The following is a 21,353-nucleotide window of genomic DNA, read 5'->3' on the forward strand; positions in this document are numbered from 1 at the left end:
ACTGCAACAACCATCGTTATACATAGATTCCACATGGATGATTGTTTTTCTAAAGAAGACAGGCATAGTTGAGTCATTGAGTCAACGTTGCCAGAGCCCCTGGGGGCCCAGCCTCTGCCCCCATGTGCCAGAGAAGCAGGGCATAAAGTCAAAGGCAATTACCTCATGGGCTTAAGGCCAACTGGGGACCAGTGACTCATTTTTTCTTGTCTTTGTGTCCCTTTTGGAATGAGAATTTCTATTCCAAGACTACCCCACCAGTGTGCTCTGGAAGTAAAAAGTTTGTTTTCCCAAGAAGACAGGAGGGGGGTGTTCTAAAATTAATTATGCCTTGAGCCTCATTCATATCTGATTTACATGAGTTTTTTTACTTCTGGGCTGTTCTGCAAACAAATTAATACCTCTGGTGTTACCAGAATGAAATGGATATAATATGAATATAAGAGGTTTTAGAGAATTCTATAGTTTAAAAGATCCACCAGAGGTCATATGTTAAAAACCCAATTCCTATCATCAGTCCAGAGAAGCGGGACCTCTGGGGAGTGACCAGCTCATGAGGGCTCTTCTCTCAGGAACAAATCAGTATTACTACAGGAGTAGGTTTCTGATAAAAAGACAAATTTGGTTCTTTTCCCTTTTCATCACAGATTTTCTTGACCACTCACTTTGTACCAAGGAATGATGTAGCAAAAATGTCCTCTCCAGATTCTGGCTCTTAAGTAGTGTCCTTCCATTTCTGGAGAACTAAAAAAACAAACAACAAGCAACAAAACAAAACCAGAAAACCAACAAATCCCCACACTTCATAATTTCTAATGTTCATATTTGTTACAGCAGCACAAGATGCTCTACAGCAGTGGTGTTTCCAGGGGCTCAGGGATGGGATGAAGAGGAGAAATGATGATTAAAGAGTACAAAGGTTTGGCTGTAAGATGACTAAGTTACAGAGGTCTAATAATACACAGCATTGTGCCTATTGTAAAATATTATTTTAAGGTGTGTTACTTTTGTTTATGCTTTGGAACATTTGTTTAATGATGCAAAGATGTGTTTGGTTAAATACAATTCACCTGTGGTCAGTAGGCTGCCCCAGCAACTAGCTGACAGGAAGTGGTAGGGAGGAGCCAGGTGGAGAAGGGTCTTTAAGGAAAAGCCAGGAGGCACACAAGGGCTTTTGGGGAGGATGCTAGGAAGGAGAGGGGGTGAGCTACTTGCTAGTCAGCCTCTCTGGGGAGCAAATTCCACCTCAACCTTTGAATTTTGAGTTCTTTAGAGGGACAGAGATTTAGTGAAGCTCCCTTTGTAGCTTTGGAAAAGTTGGAGCCGAAGGGAACAGAATTCCCTCTGGCTACGGCCCTTGCAGCCTAACTGCTGCTGGTAGTGGTGGAGTTGCAGTTGCTCATTTGGACAGCTGTGGCTTAAAAGGCAGCAACAATTTAATAAAAGGACAGCATGTGCCTATGGGTAATAATGTACTGTACATTTCAAATGTGCTGAGAGAGCAGATAAGTGTTTTCTCTGTGTATAATACAGAAGAGCAACTATGTTAGGATATGGGTGTGCCAGTTGACTTGGTTCTGCTAATACTTTCATAACTTATGTATGACATCATCACACTATATGTCTTAAATCTATCAAATTTCAGTGGATGATAATACTTCATAAAAGTACAAAAAGGGATTTTGGGCTCTCTGCCTACTTCACATACTTTCATGAAGTCACTTTAGTAGTTTTATAAAATATAAACTATTTACATGAAGGGACAACAAAAATTCAACTCTGATGTAGCCTTAATAGATAAAATTACCAAATTGCTCATGTTCCTTTGCAGGATAGCAAACTTTAAAAGGAAAATGCACAAAATGATCCTTTGCTTAGCCAGTGGTGCTGTGACTGAGATAGAATTCAGGCAAAATAGCCATAGAAAAAAACTGCCACAGTCAGGAGGACAATGGCATTGACATTGACAACAGTCCTCCAGAAGGGCTCCTCTGATGTGTCTGTGAGTTTCTTCTTCAGGACTTCTTCCTCTTCTTTAGTCACCTGGGGTCCTGTTTTTTGCAAACCACAGAATAAATCGTAAGTCTTCATGAGACATCCACGAGGTTTCTCAGTTTGGTCTGGAAGAAGAAAGAAAAATAAGGCATCACCAAAGATGAGTAGAACATCTCACCAATGCTATAGAGATGTCTGTAAACAGTGATCACAGTTTTTATAAGAACCAATAGAATTCTGAGAAAGTATTATAAATTTGACTATATAAAAGCTGAAAAATAACCTTAAAAGTAAATTTGAGTGGCAAAATGGCGGTAACATGGTGAGGGATTTGCATACAATACCATAGAGGCTTTTTTTGCCTCAATATACAATGGGTTTTTGAAATTAAAAAAAAAAGAAAGGCAAGGCCATTTACAGATCCATTTAAACATACTATAGAGTTGATAAACAACTTAAGAGAAGAAAAAATTATCTTAAGCTCACTTTAAAAATTAAAATTATATAACAATACCAGTTGTCACAATTAGCAAAAATTCCAATAGTGCACTTCATGAAAATATCCTAGGGAGTCTTGGTGATAATATCCTAGGAGCTGGTGGATGTAAAGAAAGCTAAGGCATCCTTTCTGCTATGGGTGTACTCGAGAGAATACTAAGAAATGAGGTTGAAATGAGGTACTTAATCACAAGATACAAAGATAGAGAACTTAGCAAGTAACTGTATGTCATCTCAGCACCTGACAAGTATTAAGTACCATGGATGGACAGAAAGATGCACATGTAGGTGAGGGGATGCATAGATGTCATATCTAGCAAGTTATCTTCATTATTGGGCCAGCGAGATTTGAATGTTTTAGTTTGTTATAAAAACAACAACTTCTTGAGAATTGGATAACTGCAGAAGCCAGATTAAGTGTAGATGTTATCCCTCATCAAAGAAACTTATCTCCACAGTAATGAAGTCGTTACAGAAAAGCACAACCTGACACAATGCAGAGGTCAAGCCAAGTTCCAGTGGATATGTATATATATATATATATATATATATAAATGTTTGCTGAGCCATAGATGCAGTAGCTGTGATATATATGAGAAGAAGAGTGATATATATGTGAAGAAGAGTCACAAAGATTGTAAGAGCCAGAACACCAGGAAACCTGCTGTGAAACATTCTTTCACAGAAATAGCTGTGTCTTAGTGAGAGTTTCTATGGCTATGATAAAACAGCATGACTAAAAAGCAAGTTGGGGAGGAAAAGGTTTACATTTCATTATACTTCCAGGTAACAGTCCATGATTGAAGGAAGTCAGGACAGGAACTCAAGCAGGGAGGGCCCTGGAGGCAGGAGCTGATGTAGAGGCCATGGAGGGGTGCTGCTTACTGGCTTGCTCAGCTTGCTTTCTTAGAGAACCCAGGACCACCAGCCCAGGAATGGCACCACTCACCGTGTGCTGGACCTTCCATAACTGATCACTAATTAAGAAAATGCCTTAGAGCTGAATCTTATGGACACATTTTCTCAATTGAGGTTCCCTTCTTTCAGATAACTCCAACTTGCATCAAGTTGACATAAAACTAGCCAGCACAGGATGTGTAAACAAGACAAGAATGGTGACAATATTAATAGACTTGCTAACATAGAAGGGGAGGGGTATCTCACCATGGTTCCACTCCTAGGCAAAAAACTACAGGCAACTAATGACTGCCAAGAATGGGAGAATTAACCTCTCCTGGGGATTATCCCTGTAACTGGTTATGCAGCACAAAGCTGTCAGCCCTAAAGCCATATACACACAACAGAAACAGACTCAGCAGGCTGTATTTATGTATTTGTGATTACACATATGTATTTATGTAACAATATTTGTTAAAGAAAAAGAAGCTCTAATTTATGGGAGGAGTTGGAGGGAGAGAGGAATTGGGAGGGGCAAGGAGGAGGAAAGGGAAAGAGTAAGGGATGTAATTACATTTTAATTAAAAGTGTATATAAAAATCCCCAATAAGCCACACTGTGAAAACCAATATAAGTGAGACGTTACCCTCTTCAGTCACATTATCAGCTCCTTCCTCCCCTTTATCTTCTGCATCTAAATCGATTCTTTCCTCCTCACTGTTCCGAAGAGTCCAGCACAGGCGATACAGCTGAGAGGAGACCACAGAGAGCATTAGCAAAAGGCACGTTTGCAAACACTGAACAACAGTCTCAGTTTTGTACAATTAAAAAAATCAGACTGCATGAAAAAGTATAATGGATTCTAATGAAAGGTGCTCCTGCCATATTATATTCTCCAAAACACATGAACCATTTAAAATCTTTTCTATTTTTAATTATTTGGGAAGGAAACATTTAAAAATTCAAAATTTCTAAAACTCTTACTTTGGGCTTTTATACTTTCAGAAAAGTAGGACATTGACCTGGACTATTACACCTTGGCTTCACTCATTGTCCTTATTGTCTACAGTTAGTAGTAACTTCATTGTTATTTCATTGTCCTTATTGTCTGTCAATAGTAACTTCATGGTTATTCCATTGTCCTTACTGTTTAACTGTGAAGAATAACTCATTGTTATTGTCCTTCTGTTTTTCAATAATAACTTCATTGTCCTTATTGTTTAACTGTCAATAGTAACTTCATTGTTATTTCATTGTCCTTATTGTCTAATTGTTAATAGTAACTTCATTGTTATCTTCAGCCTGGCTAGAGATTATTTTTGCATTTAATTTATTTGTTGTTGTTGTTTGTTTGTCTGTTTGTTTGTTACACAGGTTCTCGTGTAGCCTAGGTTGACCTTTGTGGGAGACCTGCTCCCACTTTTTCCCCCAGGGTACTCTTGAGTAGGGAGAAGTAAGAAATATTTAGATAGAAATATAGAGGGGAGAGAGACAGATAGAAACATAGGATAGCCTCGGGAGGGCCTGAGTCAAAAGCCACCAGCCCCTTCTGTCTCTTCTAAAGGGCTATTTATAGAAATGCCAAGGAGTGGAGCAAAAATTTCCTCCTAGCACAGCCAAGTGCAGACCCTCCCAAACACCTGGTAACCACATGGTCATTTCATCCCTTATGCAGCCCTGCTGGGCAAAGCAAGCTCAGATCTCAATAGGAAACTTCTGTGGGCTCCCACGGACCTTCTACTTGCCATGTAGCTGAGGATGTCCTTGAACTTCTGATCTTCCTGCCTCCACCTCCCAGGTGCTGGTGCACCATCATTCCTAGCTTAAAGGTTTCACTTAGCACATAATAATTATACATATTTATGTGGCAGAGATCACTAATTTGACACATATATGCAACATGTGTTTATCAAATCAAGGAAATCATCATTTCCATTTCCTTCAACATTCCTTTTGTGAGTGTGTTGAAAGCCTTCAATCCTCTTTCCTCCATTTCCTTATGAGCTACAGAACAGATTTCTGTGAAGTATCATCACTTCACTGTTCTGTAGAATGCCAGGAGTTATTTCTCCAGCACAGTCTATGTTGGAAACTGTTATCTGACCTTCCTCCCTCCTGTTCCGCTTCCTATTCTGTGATGACTGGGGGTTGCCAATGTCACTTGACATATTGTAAGTTCTATTTCTGCATCCATTCTATTTAGACAGCTATCTGTGTTCAATTCCTGAATTTCAAATGTAATCACACATTCCTCTCCCATCACATCTTCAAACTTTGTCCACTGTTTTTACTTTAAACTTCTAAGTTTTATGGAATTTTGACTATCATTTGTCCATTATATGGTCAAGTTTCTCTTGCTTTGTATATTAAAATTTTTGAAAATATATGGAACATGTGTTATCATGTAATTTTTTACCATATATGTAAGAAGATAAAGATAAAAAACAACTATTAATTTCATATATTTTGATTGGCATGGATTTTAATATATTGATACAAATTTAAAGTTATTTTTGTTATACTGTATATATGATCCTACTCATATTTGGGGTATTGTGTTTATGCAGCTCATTAAAAATGCAATGCATTGCCGGGCGGTGGTGGCGCACGCCTTTAATCCCAGCACTCGGGAGGCAGAGGCAGGCGGATCTCTGTGAGTTCGAGGCCAGCCTGGTCTCCAAAGCGAGTTCCAGGAAAGGCGCAAAGCTACACAGAGAAACCCTGTCTCGAAAAACCAAAAAAAAAAAAAAAAAAAAAAAAAATGCAATGCATAATTTTTTTAAAAAATGAGGTTAGTAGTTAACCTATAATAATCAAACTTGTAGTCACATTAGGTATGTTTTCAAGGTTAAACAGGTATATTTTAGATAGATAGATGATTTTCAAACACATCAAAGACATGCAGAACATGGCATCTAAAATGTTTAACCTAAGCCTTTTCATGACAATAGGACACATCTGCTCCTGGCAGAACCAATTAGAAGGATAATGGGCATCGAAGAAACTCCACATAGAGTTTGCTTTCAGTGTGGCAAGGACACAGGAAAAGACTGTTGAACTTTGTCAAAACAAGGCAGACAGTCCTTCAAGATTCCTGCTTTACAGAAGAATCTGCCAGATATTCTGCAAGACACAGAGGAAAGCATCTGAAGAACTTTGATAATACAAGGCAAGACAGCCCTTCAAATTTCCTGCTTCACTGAAACAAGCCTACCAGATATTCTAGGCCTGTAGGCTGAAGATGGATATCCCAACATTGCAGAGGAACTTTGGGTGACTGTTCAGACAGCCAGATATCTTTGTTATGAGGTAATATTACATCCTTCTGGGATCTTTGATGGAGTAAAAGACTAGATAGTTAGGAGTTATAGTTTCCTTATTTATGATAGAAAGTAAATTAGGTATAAAACTTTGGAATCACTAAGATAAGATGGACAATGGAGTATTTCCTCTGAATTTGCTAAATACTAATGTACTGGATATTCTAAATGTAATTCTTATTTGATAACTCTCTTTGTTGTGTATATTTTTCCTATGTTAAAGTTAAACCTTTTATTTTTATTTAGACAAAAGGGTGAATTGTTGTGGAATATTAATTTAAGATGTATTACATTCATTCATGCTATGGAATATTTGTTTAATGATGCAAAGATGTATTGCATTCTTTTATGTTGCATTTGCTTAACTATGTAGAGGTATGTTACTTTGCCTGCATAAACATGTGATTGGTCTACTAAAGAGCTGAATAGCCCATAGCTAGGCAAGAAAAAAGAAATAGGTGGGGCTGGTGGGCAGAAAGAATAAATAATAGGAGAAATCTAGAGAAGATGGGAGCAAGAGGAGGAGGAGAGGAGGATGCCATGGGCCAATCAGCAACAGAGCCAGTCATGAGTAAGAAGGAAAGGAAGGCATATAAGAATAGAGAAAGGTAAAAGCCCAGGGGAAAGGGTAGATGGGATAATTTAAGTTAAGAAAAACTAGCAAGAAACAAGCCAAGCTAAGGCTGCATATTCATAATTAAGAATAAGCCTCCATGTATTTATTTGGGGGCTGAGTGTCAGGCCCCCAAAGAGCAAAGAATAAAAAAACCAACTACACACTAGAGAGGCCCCGTCCAGATAGCCAGGTCTCTCGTAAGATCATTCTCCATCTATTAAACAATAGTGATTATTCCCTTCCCAGTGTCTATCACAATGGCACAGATATGCTCTCCCCCTGCATCAGGAAGTGTTTGAAATAGTATGCTCACTGTTTTTTATTATTTGTGTGTGATGTGTTTGCGATAATACTCATAGACATGCATGGCAGTTAGAGGATGATTTTGTGGAGTCAGTGCCCTCCTTCAGGTTTTTTGTGGGTTCCAGGGACAACTCAGGTTGTTCCTGGGCTTGCTCAGAAAGCCCTTTTAACTGTGGAGACATCACACTGTCACTAAAAATGGTACATCCATTTCCTAGCCTCTTAGCAACCTACTATTGCTTCACACATACTCGATCAAATTCTTCAGTTGAATAACTGATTGGTTATTTCAGGTTCCTCCTAAATCAACAATCCCATTAGCCTGGCATTAGCTGAAGTTGCCATTATGCAAATTATGAAAGCAAAGAACTACTAGTTTGTGCATTACTCACATGTACATCAGGAATGGGTTTTGTTAACAAAGAAACTCCCAGAGTAGCCAACACAGACACGGAAAAGAGAATGATGGCATAATATAGGTAGTGCACTCCACAGATGATCTTGGGACAGTTAGTGGTGACCAGGCAACTCCCTGTCCCATAAGAAAACTCTGCAATCATACGGATAAGGCCCATCACAAGTCCAACCATCAGACCCCAGAATGCACCCTGTTAAAAACAAAACAAGAACACAACCAAGAGTGCTTAGGAAATATGAGACACTCATTCAGGTAAGTCATTATTAATTACTACAATTTTATTAGGTAAGGACCAACAAACTGGGATAATTGCAAATACAAGCTATCAGTGAAAGTTGTCCTCTGTTGTCTTGAAATACCATCACACTGTCGACTGTCCAACCATAGGACTCTACTGCCCACACTGACCCAAAATGAAAAATTTCCTGATATGTCTTTTATATATAGAATAAAAGCTTGTGCTTTATTTTGGAGAATAAGTAGAATTGTGATATTCATGCTACACAATTTGAAAAGCTAAGAAATCACTAGACACTAAGTGCTATGAATCTGTCACTTGCCTGAAAATCACATAATATAGTAAACAACTAGAGACACATAAAGGATTAGACATATAAAGTAAAAAGATGAACTATTTCCACCACAATAACAATGAACATATTTTAATTTTTTACTAGCTTTTAAAAAGTATTTGCTATACTATCTCATTTGATCCTCTTAACAACTCCTATAAAGTAGTCACTATTATCATCTTCATTGGAGAGAGTGGAGTTATTTGCTTCACATCAGTATATTAGTGTCCTGATGGGACACTGACAGTTCATCTCCTCATCTCATGCTCCCTAGCACTGTACCATGCACTTGGTATTTTATAAATGATGTAAAGACTGTACTATGAATGGGCAGAACAAGTGTCAAATCACACTTTAGGAACAATCAGACATTGCAGTGACCACAGTAGAAATTGAAACAGGCCTTGGGTATACACATGGAAGAGCAAGAATGCATCTCGTGACACCAGGGAGAGAAACAAATTTTTCTTACACTCACAGGGAAAATCCCATTTTTCACTTACTTGTTCATTGACTCTTTTACAGAAGATGCCAAGCAGGAAGACAGCTGCAATAGGAGGCCCAAGGTAGCTAGAAATTGATTCTGTATAGTGGATCAGTTGTCCACCTTGAGATACTTCTACTATTGGGACCCACAAGATGCTGGTGACAATTAATACAGTGACAAACAGCCTATAAAAAATAATCCAGACATTAAACAAGAGCACCGTATTTGTTGATTTTTAAAAATGTATCCTTGTGCCATTCATTCATTCATTTTCAAAACACAACTAAGTTTCTTGACTTGATATGAACCCATACTGTAATCATCTGTTAATTCAATGTCAACAATACTTATCTATACCTGTCATAAAGGCTTTACTTAAGATTAACACTTCCTAATACGTCAAATGTCAGATGTTGTTTATTCATTCTTTAATTCAATGTGTGCGTGTATATATATATGTGTGTATATATATATATATCTTAAAATAATATTATTTAGTTTTATTAATTGGTAGTTACTTGTATAATAAAGTAGAATCCAATTTTTATCTTTTTCTTAGCTAGAAAAAACTAAATGAGTTTTCATTAGTAAGGATTAAAACAGCCTCTATCTTTCTCAGAATGCTAGATGAATTGACAAAAAATAGTAGTTCATGTGTTCTCCTGTCAAAGTGTTGGTTAAAATGTTGACTGGAAGATCCTGGGATCCACAAAGAAGAACTATATGGTTTTCTAAACATAGGGACTTCTATGCTTTGCTCATGAATAAATGAGCAAACATAATTAACAAGATTCTTCTTCATGAAAGCTTATCATCTCCATATTTATCTTATATATGGACATGGTGGTGGGTGATTGGATGAACAAGTCTTTGGACAGAAGACCAAGATACCAACGTCCACTTAAACTTTACAAAATATCTGTCACCTTGCAATAAAACTTAAATGTCACAATTATAACGCCCAGAACACAGTAAAGTTTCAATAAAGTACACAATTATTATTGTCATTGTCCTCATTGGAAAGAAAACCAGATGTTTCCCAGCCCACTTGGATTGCTCTCTGTCCCACACTCAAGTGGCCCAGTGTGACCTGGCTTCTGGATGCCTTGTTAAGCTGTGTTCTCTTCATTTTCTTACTTGCTCCCTGTGGACAACCTTTTTCCGTGGATAAAGAAAACGTGGTACATATACACAATGGAGTACTACTCAGCAGCAAAAAACAATGACATCATAAAATTTGCAGTCAAATGGATGGAACTAGAAAATATCATCCTGAGTGAGGTAACCCAAACCCAGAAGGACAAATATGGTATGTATTCACTCATAAGTGGATACTAGATGTAAAGCAAAAGATAACCAGACTGCAACCCGTAGCTCCAGAGAAGCTAACTAATAAGGATGACCCTAAGGGGACACATAGATAGCCCAGTGAAGGAGAAATGAGATCTACATGAGCAAACTGGGAGTGGGGGTGGGTAACAGAGGGCAAGGAATGGGGGATGAGAACATAAGGAAACTGGAGGTTTGAGCTAGAACAGGGACAGAGTGGGAGAACAAGGAGAGAGATATCATGATAAATGAAGACATCATGGGAATAGGGAGAAACAGGGTGCTAGGTTCCTAGGAATCCACAAGAATGACCCCACCTTAGACTACTAGCAATACTTGAGAGGGTGCCTGCACTGGTCTGCTGTGGATATCACTCTATATAAATAAAACACTGATGGCCAATGACCAGGCAGGAGGTAGGTGGGACAAGGAGAGAGGAGAATTCTGGGAAGCGGAAGGCTGAGAGAGAGAGACTGCAGCCACCGCGAGGAGAAGAGCATGTAGAGATGCCGGTAAGCCACCAGCCACGTGGCAAGCTATAGATTTATAAAAATGGGTTAATTTAAGATAAAAGAACAGTTAGCGAGAAGCCTGCCATGGCCATACAGTTTATAAGTGATATAAGCGTCTGAGTGATTATTTTATAAGTGGATTGTGGGGCTGCGGGGCTTGGGGAACCTGGAGAGAAGCCCTCCAGCTACACTGGTCTACTCTGGTAACCAGATTAGTGAATACCCAAATTGTCATCACAGAGCCTACATCCAGTTACTGATGGAAGCAGATGCAGAGATCCACAGCCAGGAGCCAGGCCAAGCTCCAGGAGTCCAATCAATGAGAGAGAGGAGGGAGTCTATAAGCAAGGACGTTGAAATCATAATGGGAAAACGTACAGAGATGGCCAGCCAAACTAGTGGAAACTCATGAACTGTGGACCAATAGCTATGGAGCCCCCATGGGACTGGACTAGGCCCTCTGGATACTCGAGAAAGTTGTTTAGCTTGAACTGTTTGGGGAGCCCACAAGCAGGGGTATCAAGTTCCATCCCTGGTACATGAGAAGGCATTTTGAAGCCTAGTGCCTAAGGTGTGACACCTTACACAGCCTTGGTACGGGGGGGGGGGGGAGTTGGACCTGCCTCAACTGAATTTACCAGGCTCTGTTGACTCCCCATGGGAGATCTTGACTTGGAGGATGTGGGCATGGGAGGTGGCTTGGTGGGGGAGAATGCCCGGGGGGGGGGGGAGAGGGAGGAGCAGGGATCTGTGGTTGTTATATAAATGAACAGAAAAATTCTCAATAATTAAAAAAAAAGAAAAAATAAAGATGAAACAAATATTACTTTGTCATTGAGAATTGAGGAGAATTTGTGTCCAAGATGATATATTGACTAGTGGGATTACTATATCTTGACTATCAGCTCAGAAAAATGAACGAACAAACAAACAAAATTATGCCACTCCATTCTCTGCTCCTACAGTCTTTATCTGTCAAGATCTGGGCCTAGTGAGGTCCTTCAGATTTTCATCTCCCAGTGTTTAATTTGGTAAAGCTATTGTTACTGTCAAAAGCAAAGAAGAATATGTAAATGGGTGGTGAGTTTCCATTGATACCAATTTGACAAGAAAGGAGGCGGTGTCCTTCCAAGACTCGTCTTTATAGACTGCACTTCTCAGTACTCTGTGCTTCTAGCCCCAAACCACAATGAGAAAACCATGGGGAACAGGCAGAATCCACATAAAGGAAAAGACTAGGACTCCAGTTTCTCTTCTAAATAGCTGAGAAGTCCAGAAATGAACTTGAAGTGGTACTCCACAGGTGAATGTTAACTTGTTTTCATATTGAAAGACATACTCTAAGTATATTATTCAATATTGGTAAGTATAAAAGAAAAATGATTGATCTATTATCTTACCACCAATTCTACCAATCTATTTTTATCTAAGTCATAATCACTGAGGGAGTAAAACCAAAGCAACATGGCATGAACAATAGAGCAGATAATGCTGAGGCATGAAGATAATGGAGTACTAAACAGCAAGGAACTGAAACAAATTGTACATGGAAATATGGCTGAATGCCACAATAATAAGATGAGCCAAAAAAGCCATATAGCATGAAATGTATACTAGATAGCTTTATAGTTTTCCTTGTTAACAAATTCAGAAAGGAAACTCCCTAAAGAGGTTTAAAGTATATAAGTTTGAAAGACATCAAAAGATAATATTCAGTTGGTAATACAAGTTAGGATAGAAAGTAAATTAGGTACAACACTTTGGATTCACCAAAATAGGATAGATAATGGAGTATTTTCTCTGGATTTGTCAAATGTTTATCGACTGGACATTGTTAATGTAACTCTTGACTATTATATTATATAAGTATATTATATATACTTGCGTATATAATTTTTCTTATATTAGTTATAACCTTTTATTATTTTAGACAGAAAAGGGGAAATGTGGTGATATATTGTGTATGCTAATAAAATTTGCCTGAATATCCAAGAACAGAACAAACCACTAGATTAAACATAGAGGCCACGCAGTGGTGGCACATACCTTTAATCCTAGCACTTGGGAGGCAGAGATATGTCTGGACCTCTGTGAGTTCAAAGCCACCATGAACTACATGAGAATGACTCAGTCTAAGAGAGAAAACAGAGTCAGACAGTGGTGGCACACACCTTTAATTCCAAGAAATGATGGCTGGGTGGAGAAAGGTATATAAGGCATGAGGAGACAGAAACTAAAGGCTTTTCAGCTGAGGACTCCCTTTTAGCTAGAGGCCTTTTGGCTAGAAAGCCTTTTCAGGATGAAGAGTTGGTGAGTTAAGAGGTGGTGACTGTGACTTGTTTCTTTGTCTCTCTGATCTTTCAGCATTCACCCCAATATCTGGCTCAGGGTTTTTTATTAAAAGACCTAGAATTTGTGTTACAATGTGTGCCAATGTTCTGTATTTATGATCACCTAAAACAGGAAGACTCAATTAATAGCATTAGAAGTTCTAGTTTAGCTTTGGAAAGACAGGAACTGAGGGATTTCAGGGTGATCATAATTATTATTGAGTATTATTATATTATGTATTAATATTAGTAATTAATACTAATGTGTACATTAACTACATGTGTGCTCCTTTTGAGATACATCACAGAACTGTATAGTTATGTTCTCCTGTCCTCTGTATGTATGTCATACTTTAATCTTTAACTCATTTTACAAAATGCTATGACAGTGTTGGGTCTACTTGATAGTAATGAAGAGTAAAATGGGGTCCTTCTTAACTATTCCCCCTAGTTGTTTGTTTCTACTCCATTTGTCCTCTGGAACCCCAGACTACTTAGGGATTGTTTGGCTGACATAACCCTCTAAGCAACTTCTTAAACTAGTCCCTTACCCAAGTCAGTCCTTTTCTGATATCAAATCCTTAAAGAATATCAAGTTGATATTCTCATTTGTGGTAGTAACTTAATTTATTATCCCTTACATGTGATACACTTGGATGAAGGACTAAGAGTAGGTGGTAATTTGTGAAAAGTCAAAGCAAACAAACAAACAAAAACACCTTAAGCACTTAAAATGTGAAAAGGCAACCATCTCATTCAAATGGCCTCAATTTTTATATGTGTAAAGAGATAGGTAGAATTGAATTGTTCACAGTGTTCCTTCTTCCCCGGTAGAATGATGATTATTTTCACTAAGGCCAAGAATATGCAACCTCTAGTTCATTACTCCATCGTCCCTTCCTGAGAGGGGTTCTAGGCAGAGACCAGGTTTCCTCACCGCCCAGCAATCAGGAGCTCTCTCTCAGATGCCTTCTTCCGAATCTTGGTGTAGAGGTCCATGGTGAACAGGGCACTGGCACTGTTGAAGATGGAGGTCAGGGAGCTCATAAGAGAGGCCACCATGACTGACAGCATCAGGCCTCGAAGTCCTGGGGTAAAGAGGGGGTACAAGCTCTGGTTAGTGGCTGTATATCCTTTTCTGTGAATGCCAGGCTAAAAATAGGGCATTGCTTCAAGACAATGGATTTGTCTGGAACATTGACTATTTGAGCAGATATCAAAATATGCATATAATAGAAATGCATGTGGCACTTCTTGCATAATTCCTGGTGATCTCAATATCACAACGGGGAATTTAGTACCCAATACAAACTCAGATACCATCTACTGAAACCTACTCTTAGAACAGAATAAGCTCTGTGACGCCATCTTTCTTTTCAGTGATCTCTTGACCACACAAAGAGTTAGTGGAAAAATATAGTTAATAGTTCTGCTGTTTTTGGAGAGGAAAAGCCAAGAATTTGGAATCATTATAGGAACCTTATGCTCTTGCTCCCTCTGGCCCCACATCTTCTAGAACAGAGGATGGGGGAATGTGATGTCAGATCTGTGGGCTATGTTCCCTTCATTCTGAAAATGTTCATGTGTATCAGGATGGAGAAAGGGCCATGGAAGTGTTAACCCAAGTTTTCAACTGGCCACACCCGAGTTCTCTACCTTGATCTGCTTCAATTCACCACAGTCACTCTCCAGCATCCTAATAGCTTATTTACTTCTATATGCAGCTTATTTTATATCCCAGGAAACTGAAATATGGATTTTAAATGGTAGGGGAACTTATTTTTGAAACTTTACCAATGCTTCTGGAAACCCAAGTTATTGCCTGGGACAGAATACATTCAATAAGTGATTATAAATTGAATAGATTACGATCTAATACCTGAGTGTCAGTGGTCCATAATTAACCCTGATTTCTCTGGAAATATAGGGCTGTGGTTAAAAAATGCTTTTTACTAGCAAAAAGAAAATTAAAATATTCTTAATTTTCTTCAAAGAGTCTTGAGACTAAAGAGTCAAGATTCTCCTAAAAGAAGAAACCTGGAGTATCTCTGGAATGTCTATGCTCAACATAAAGTTGGTAACATGTAAAAGGTGCCCAAGAAATGTCCATGAATAGAGCTGAACTAATGGAATTCAATTAATAATTGCTGAGGATTACACTACAACCCTTTCTATGCTCATCTACAGACCAAGCATCTGAGGCTATGTGGGTTCAGGCTTTTACTTACCCATGGGCATCAGTTTCAGCACCATCATTGGGTAGGCATAGTTAGTGCAACCAATGTCAACACCACACTGCTTTACACACTCAGAAGGCACAACACAGGCCACCATATCTGAGGAGATATTCAGAGGTGAGGTCAGTGAGCTAGACTCCAGAAGGCATAGTTTGTAACCATTAGACAAAGAGGTAAGCTCATAGGTGGGAGAAAAGACCCTTGCCTGAAAATGGAGATTCATTTTTTTTAAATTTTATGTCAAAGGCCTGGTACCTCTTTCCCTAGACCACAATGTTGTCATTTTCTCATTTTCATAGATCTCAATGGACCCATCAGGCAGGTCTGTCCCTTAGGTGTGGCCCAGCTAAAACTTGAAAGCATGTGGGAGGAGCTGATCACCCTCCAGAATTCCATGGAAACCCACTGCTAGGGAAGCAGCTGATGCTCTTTACTCTCCTTCCTCGCCTCCAAATCCAATCCCCTAGTCTCACCCCCAAGCTCTGTAGCATATCACCTGTCATGGCCTCCCTTTTCTCTCTGCTCCCATCTTTAGTGGATCTTGCAGCCTTCCTCACTACCCTATCCCTTTGTCTCAGCCACAATATCTGGAAGCATTCTCTAGAATCCTGCCAGTCACAAAGACCAGTGAATCAGGGAGACAATTTTCACTCTCCCTCCTCTGCTCCAAACCTAATACCCCATCCCCATCTCTGAAGCAGACTGACTGTTCTAGCCTCTCCTTCTCTACCTTCATTCTCAGGGGACAACAAAGATCCTGGTGGCACATGCTTCTTTCTTCCCTCCTGTAGACCTCCTTACTTACCTTTCTATCTCATTCTGTCATCTCCCAAAACCTAGAAAGACATTCCACCCAGGACTCCAGTGTCCACACTAGGCAGGATCTTGGAAACACTCCTTCCCAGGCAACCGACAGCCACCACACTCCCCCAAGAACCAGAGAAAGCACAGAAACTAAGGGAAAAAACACTCACCAAAGACAAGAACAGATATTAACATCAAGAATTACAGTCTTCTCAAACCCAGATGCCTAGATACCAGCATAAAAACACAACCAATAACAGCCAGGGCAATATGTGTCCACTAGAGACCAGAAATTCTACTAAAGTGTGCAATAGAGCCAAAGCACAAGAAAAAGACTTCAAAATAGCCTTTGTGAATATGTTAGAAGTTCTTAAAGAAGATATGAATAAATCTATTAATGAAAGCTATGAAGTCACACACAGAAGGCATTGGCATGAAACAAAGGAAACAGTTCAAAATATTGTAGTGGAAATAGAACCAATGAGAAAACACAAACTGAGGGAAATCTGGAAATAAAAAATTTAGGAACTTTAACAGGAACCTCAAAGGCAAGCCTCACCAGTTGTCTTAGTTAGGGTTTCTATTGCTAAAACAAAGAATGACCAAAGAGCAAGCTAAGGAAGAAAGGGTTTATTTGGCTTGTACCTCAACATTGCTGTTCATCACTGAAGGAAGTCAGGACAGGAACTCAAAACAGGTAGGATAATCTATCCTTAATAGCCATAGTGAATTATTGTGCCAAATATGAAAAGTGGATTGATAAGATACAAGCCTTAGAAAGATGTATAAATGAAAATAAGAAAAATACTCAGACACAGACAGGGGAATTGAGACAAGAACCTACAGTACCACTGCATGATGAAACTGAAGAAGGGCGGGTGACCCAAGGTTATTAGAAAACCAACCTCAGTTTATCCAGTTACTATACAAGAACTACTAGGAGATGATAGACACCCACAAGGTTATCAGGAAGTTAAATGGCATCTGACAGATATACTAGATTTGGGGAGATTTTAGAAAGCAGTTCCTATATGGTATACATTCAGCCCATGTGAAGCAGATGTTAAATTCCTGGTAAACTCAGAACAGAATTACCCCCCAAGACTGGAAAGATTTAGCTACAGCAATACTGGAAGCTGGTTCTTAGTTACAATGGCAAAAATGGTGGAAAGAGGAAGCTAGGGCTATAGAGCAATGAAATAGGGCTAGAGGCATTAATATTTCCCAAGATCAGTTCTAGGTGAAGACCAATCTCCTGAATTGCAAAGACAGATTGAATTGAATGACCATACCTTAGCACTATGTCACTTAGCGGCTTTAAATGCTTGGGATAAGGTTTAAGAGTTAGGGAAGAGGTCTGAATCATTTACTAAAATTATATAAGGAAAGAAACTTACATTATTATTATTATTATTTTACAAAAATTGACTTTAGGTGTAAATATAATAGTACCAGATCCAGAAGTCAGACAACTACTAATTGAATCTTTGGCTTTTGAAAATGCTAACTCAGAATTAAAAAAAGGGGTGATTATGCCTTTAAAGGCAAGATCAGCACCAACAGATGAATGGATATGGCTGATATTAGATCTCAGGCTTATGATACTACTATGATAAGGAGAATAATTTCTAAAAGTTTTAAGAGAAATCAAAATGTCTGATGTTTTAATTGTGGAAATCAAGATGATTTTAAAAGGGATTATAGGGAAGGTGTTCCTAGGAACAATGTTGTTTTTTCTACAGATAATGAAAATAGAAGGCTCCAGCCTTCTGGAGTATGCAGAAGGTGCAGCAAGGGCCAGCATTGAGCTAATGAATAGAAATCAACAAGGGACAGGCAAGGTAGCCCTTTGCCATTGGGCAACACTCTAGGAGGTCTACTACAGGCCCCTATATCAACTATTCCTTGTCAGCACCAGAGAAACTCATCCACAGACAACGAAAAGACGTAATGCCTGTTGTTAAAAACAACAGTGTTCTGCATGTAATCAAGGACAGAACAGTTTCAGTAGATAAAACAAAAATTCAGGAAAAGCTATAAAACAAGTATTTTGGCAAACTGCCAAATAAATGATTAGAGACAAAAGCTAAAAATACAAATAAATGGAATTGAAATTGAAGAATTATTAGACACAGGGGCAGATGTGACAATACCATCACCAAAATCTTGGCATCCAGACTTGCTTCTTCAGGAGGTAAATATTCAGCTTCTAGAGATTGGAACTTTGTCTCAGACAAAACAAAGTATAAGATGGGTTGAGTGTATAGGGCCAGAAGGACAGCCAAGAATTTATGGGGATGTGATTTGTTGCAACAATGGAAAACACAGATTAACATTCCTCCAATCCAAAAAATAAAGAATTCTTCTAAGAAAAATATTAAAAAGTATTATTAAGACTGTTAAGGTTGTACATAAGCAGGGTACAACAGTTGTTGGTCTTTCAAAGGTACCAGTCTCCCTACCTTTAAAATGGTTAACTGACAGACCTGGGTGGGTAGAACAATGGCCATTGAAATCAGAAAAATTACAGGTGCTAGTACAGCTGGTACAGGAGAAGCTTAATGCTCAACATATTGAAGAGCTGACCAGTCCTTGGAATTCTCTTATATTTGTCATTAATTTTAATCTGGAAAATGGAGATCAGTAACAGATTTGAGAGCTGTAAATCAGGTGATTCGGGCAATGGGTTCATTACAGCCTGGAATTCCCTTGCCTTCTTTATTACCTAAGGAATGATGTATTATAGTGATTGATTTAAAAGACTGCTTTTTACTATACCTTTATAAGAACAGAATAAAGAAAAATTTGCCTTCATAGTGCTTACTTATGATAATATCCCACCTACTAAAAAATATAAGTGGAAAATTCTTCCATAAGAAATGCTAAACAACCCATCTTGTGCCGATATTTTGTACAACAGCCATTAGAAATACTTTGTAAACAATTTACTCAATCTACAAATTACCACTTTATGGATGATATTTTACTGGCAAATGCAGTATTTTTATTAAATATTATTAAATATCAGATACTTACTTGTGGTGGTAATTTAATTATACTGAAATGTAATTTTGATTGTATGTTAATAAATAAAGTTGCCCGGGGGTCAGAGCTATTAGAGCCATAGCAAGAGTGTGGCGGTGGTGGCACACGCCTTTAATCCTAGCATTCCAGAGATAGAAATCCCTCTGGATCTCTGTGAGTTCAAGGCCACATTGGAAATAGCCAAGCATGGTGGTGACACACTCCTTTAATCCCAGAAAGCCAGCCTTTAATCCCAGGGAGTGGTGATATAAAGCAAAAAGATATATAAGGCGTGAGACCCAGAAACTAGAAGCATTTGGCTGGTTAAGCTTTCAGGCTTTGGAGCAACACAGTTCAGCTGAGAGCTATTGGGATGAGGACACAGAAGCTTCCGGTCTGAGGAAACAGGACCAGCTGAGGAACTGGTGAGGTGAGATAGCTGTGGCTTGTTCTGTCTCTTTAAATAGACGAACAGGACAGGAAATAGGGCTCTCATTCGGGAGGCTGGGACACCGCAGGCGGAAGGGTGAGATTTTGGCTCTGAGCTCTGACCTCTCGGCTTTCTCTTTCGCATTGTTTCTGTGTTTCTTATTTAATAAGAAGGTTGGTTACATCAATACTTACTGATTCAGATGCAGATAGCTTAGGAAAAAAGTGTTTGATTGCTGAAAGCTGCAGGTAACAACGTCTTTACCAGAGGCCACAAGAATATACAGCAGATGGCAATTGATAATTCAGGTGTCAACCCAACAGATGAATAATTCTCTGATGGAGGAACCCCATTCAAGCAGGGCTTACAGGACCACAGACTCTGAAAACCAGTTTTTCCATCTAATTTTTCTCTTGGGCCACTACATTTCTTCCCTAAAAACAGCTGTTGGGTTCTTTCCATAGCCCATTGGTGGTGTGGTTTGGGGCACATATATTTGTGGATAGTCAGGAAGATGATTTCTTCTTAAACTGTATAATTTTGATGAATAGAAATATATTAGGATATGCTTCTTAATTAGACTTATTATTCCACAAAGACAGTAAGACAGTTAGGCCCTGTTTCTTTTTATTACTAGCTCAGACTGACATAAAGAAAACAGCAATTTCTTCTTAGTTTTAGATAAACTACAAACAATTAGTTGATTTTAGGCCTCAAAACAAATTCAAACAAGACTAAATGCCCTACAAGTTAAACCTTCACAAATAATGCACAAAGACAAATTCCCAAATGTCTAATTGTAGAACCAAGGTCAGACAAAAAGCAACTTTGGTGCTAGTTCTCCATTGCAAGGTCTGGCTGATAAAGACCTAATACCCTACACAAATTCCTCAAGCAGTTAACTCTCTGCACAAACTTCTAACTTCAGATTTTTAATACAAGACTCAAGTGTCAACTAACAAACTGTTTATTGTTTAGGTCCCAAATAACAATTAATCAATTAACAAAGTCCAGAGAGAAATAGTTTTATGTCCTGGCTAAAAGTTTTACAATTAGCCAGGGCTACAGAGGATAGTCTGACCTCACAGCTTTGAAGTAAGAGTTATAAGTTCCTTTCCTTGCAAGCAGGATAAAAAATATATAGTTTTTTAGGTTTGGAAGGCTTTCAATGGCCCAGGAAAGTGCCAAACACCATGTCCCTGCCTGTGCATTGCCATGGTAAATGGCTCTGCTCCTTATCATTTGCTCAAGAAATGCATTATGACCCTCAAATGTAGCTTTTTATTGCTTTTCATTGTGATGATATATGAGGTGTGGCAGAACAAAGAAAAGGGGAAGAAGAAGGATAACTTGAGAGAAAATAAAGCAAATGATCTGGTCACTACATGTGTGAGTCTTATTCCCTCAGATAAATAAGAATTATCCCTAACTCCCGCTACTCTGAAGGCATTTTCTTTTCAATCCTGGGTGCAGACATGGGAGCTAATCTTTCAATCTGCAGTATTTGGTGAAGTAAAGAGAATTTTGCCTTGTTGGGGATTACAAATTACTCCTGAAAATATACAAAGAGGAGAGTCTATT

General features: G+C 38.7%; 1 protein-coding gene across 2 annotated transcripts in view; it reads right to left on the minus strand.

The window, feature by feature from the left end:
- Positions 1-806: 806 nt before the first annotated feature.
- Positions 807-21,353, minus strand: part of LOC114696506 (solute carrier family 5 member 4A-like) — a 59,254-nt gene continuing 38,707 nt past the window's right edge. The window contains exons 10-15 of one of the 2 annotated variants that reach the window (XM_028874255.2): positions 15,506-15,613; positions 14,215-14,365; positions 9,123-9,291; positions 8,022-8,237; positions 4,037-4,139; positions 807-2,120 (exon numbers count right to left, since the gene is read on the minus strand). In XM_028874255.2, coding sequence (XP_028730088.1) covers positions 1,906-2,120; positions 4,037-4,139; positions 8,022-8,237; positions 9,123-9,291; positions 14,215-14,365; positions 15,506-15,613 — 962 coding nt within the window. In that variant the 3' untranslated portion in view covers positions 807-1,905. Of the gene's footprint in view, positions 2,121-4,031; positions 4,140-8,021; positions 8,238-9,122; positions 9,292-14,214; positions 14,366-15,505; positions 15,614-21,353 lie in introns of both variants that reach the window. The other variant, XM_028874256.2, reaches the window with a different exon arrangement.

Source organism: Peromyscus leucopus, chromosome 16_21, assembly GCF_004664715.2.
Source record: "Peromyscus leucopus breed LL Stock chromosome 16_21, UCI_PerLeu_2.1, whole genome shotgun sequence".
In the NCBI taxonomy this organism is placed as follows: Eukaryota; Metazoa; Chordata; class Mammalia; order Rodentia; family Cricetidae; genus Peromyscus; species Peromyscus leucopus.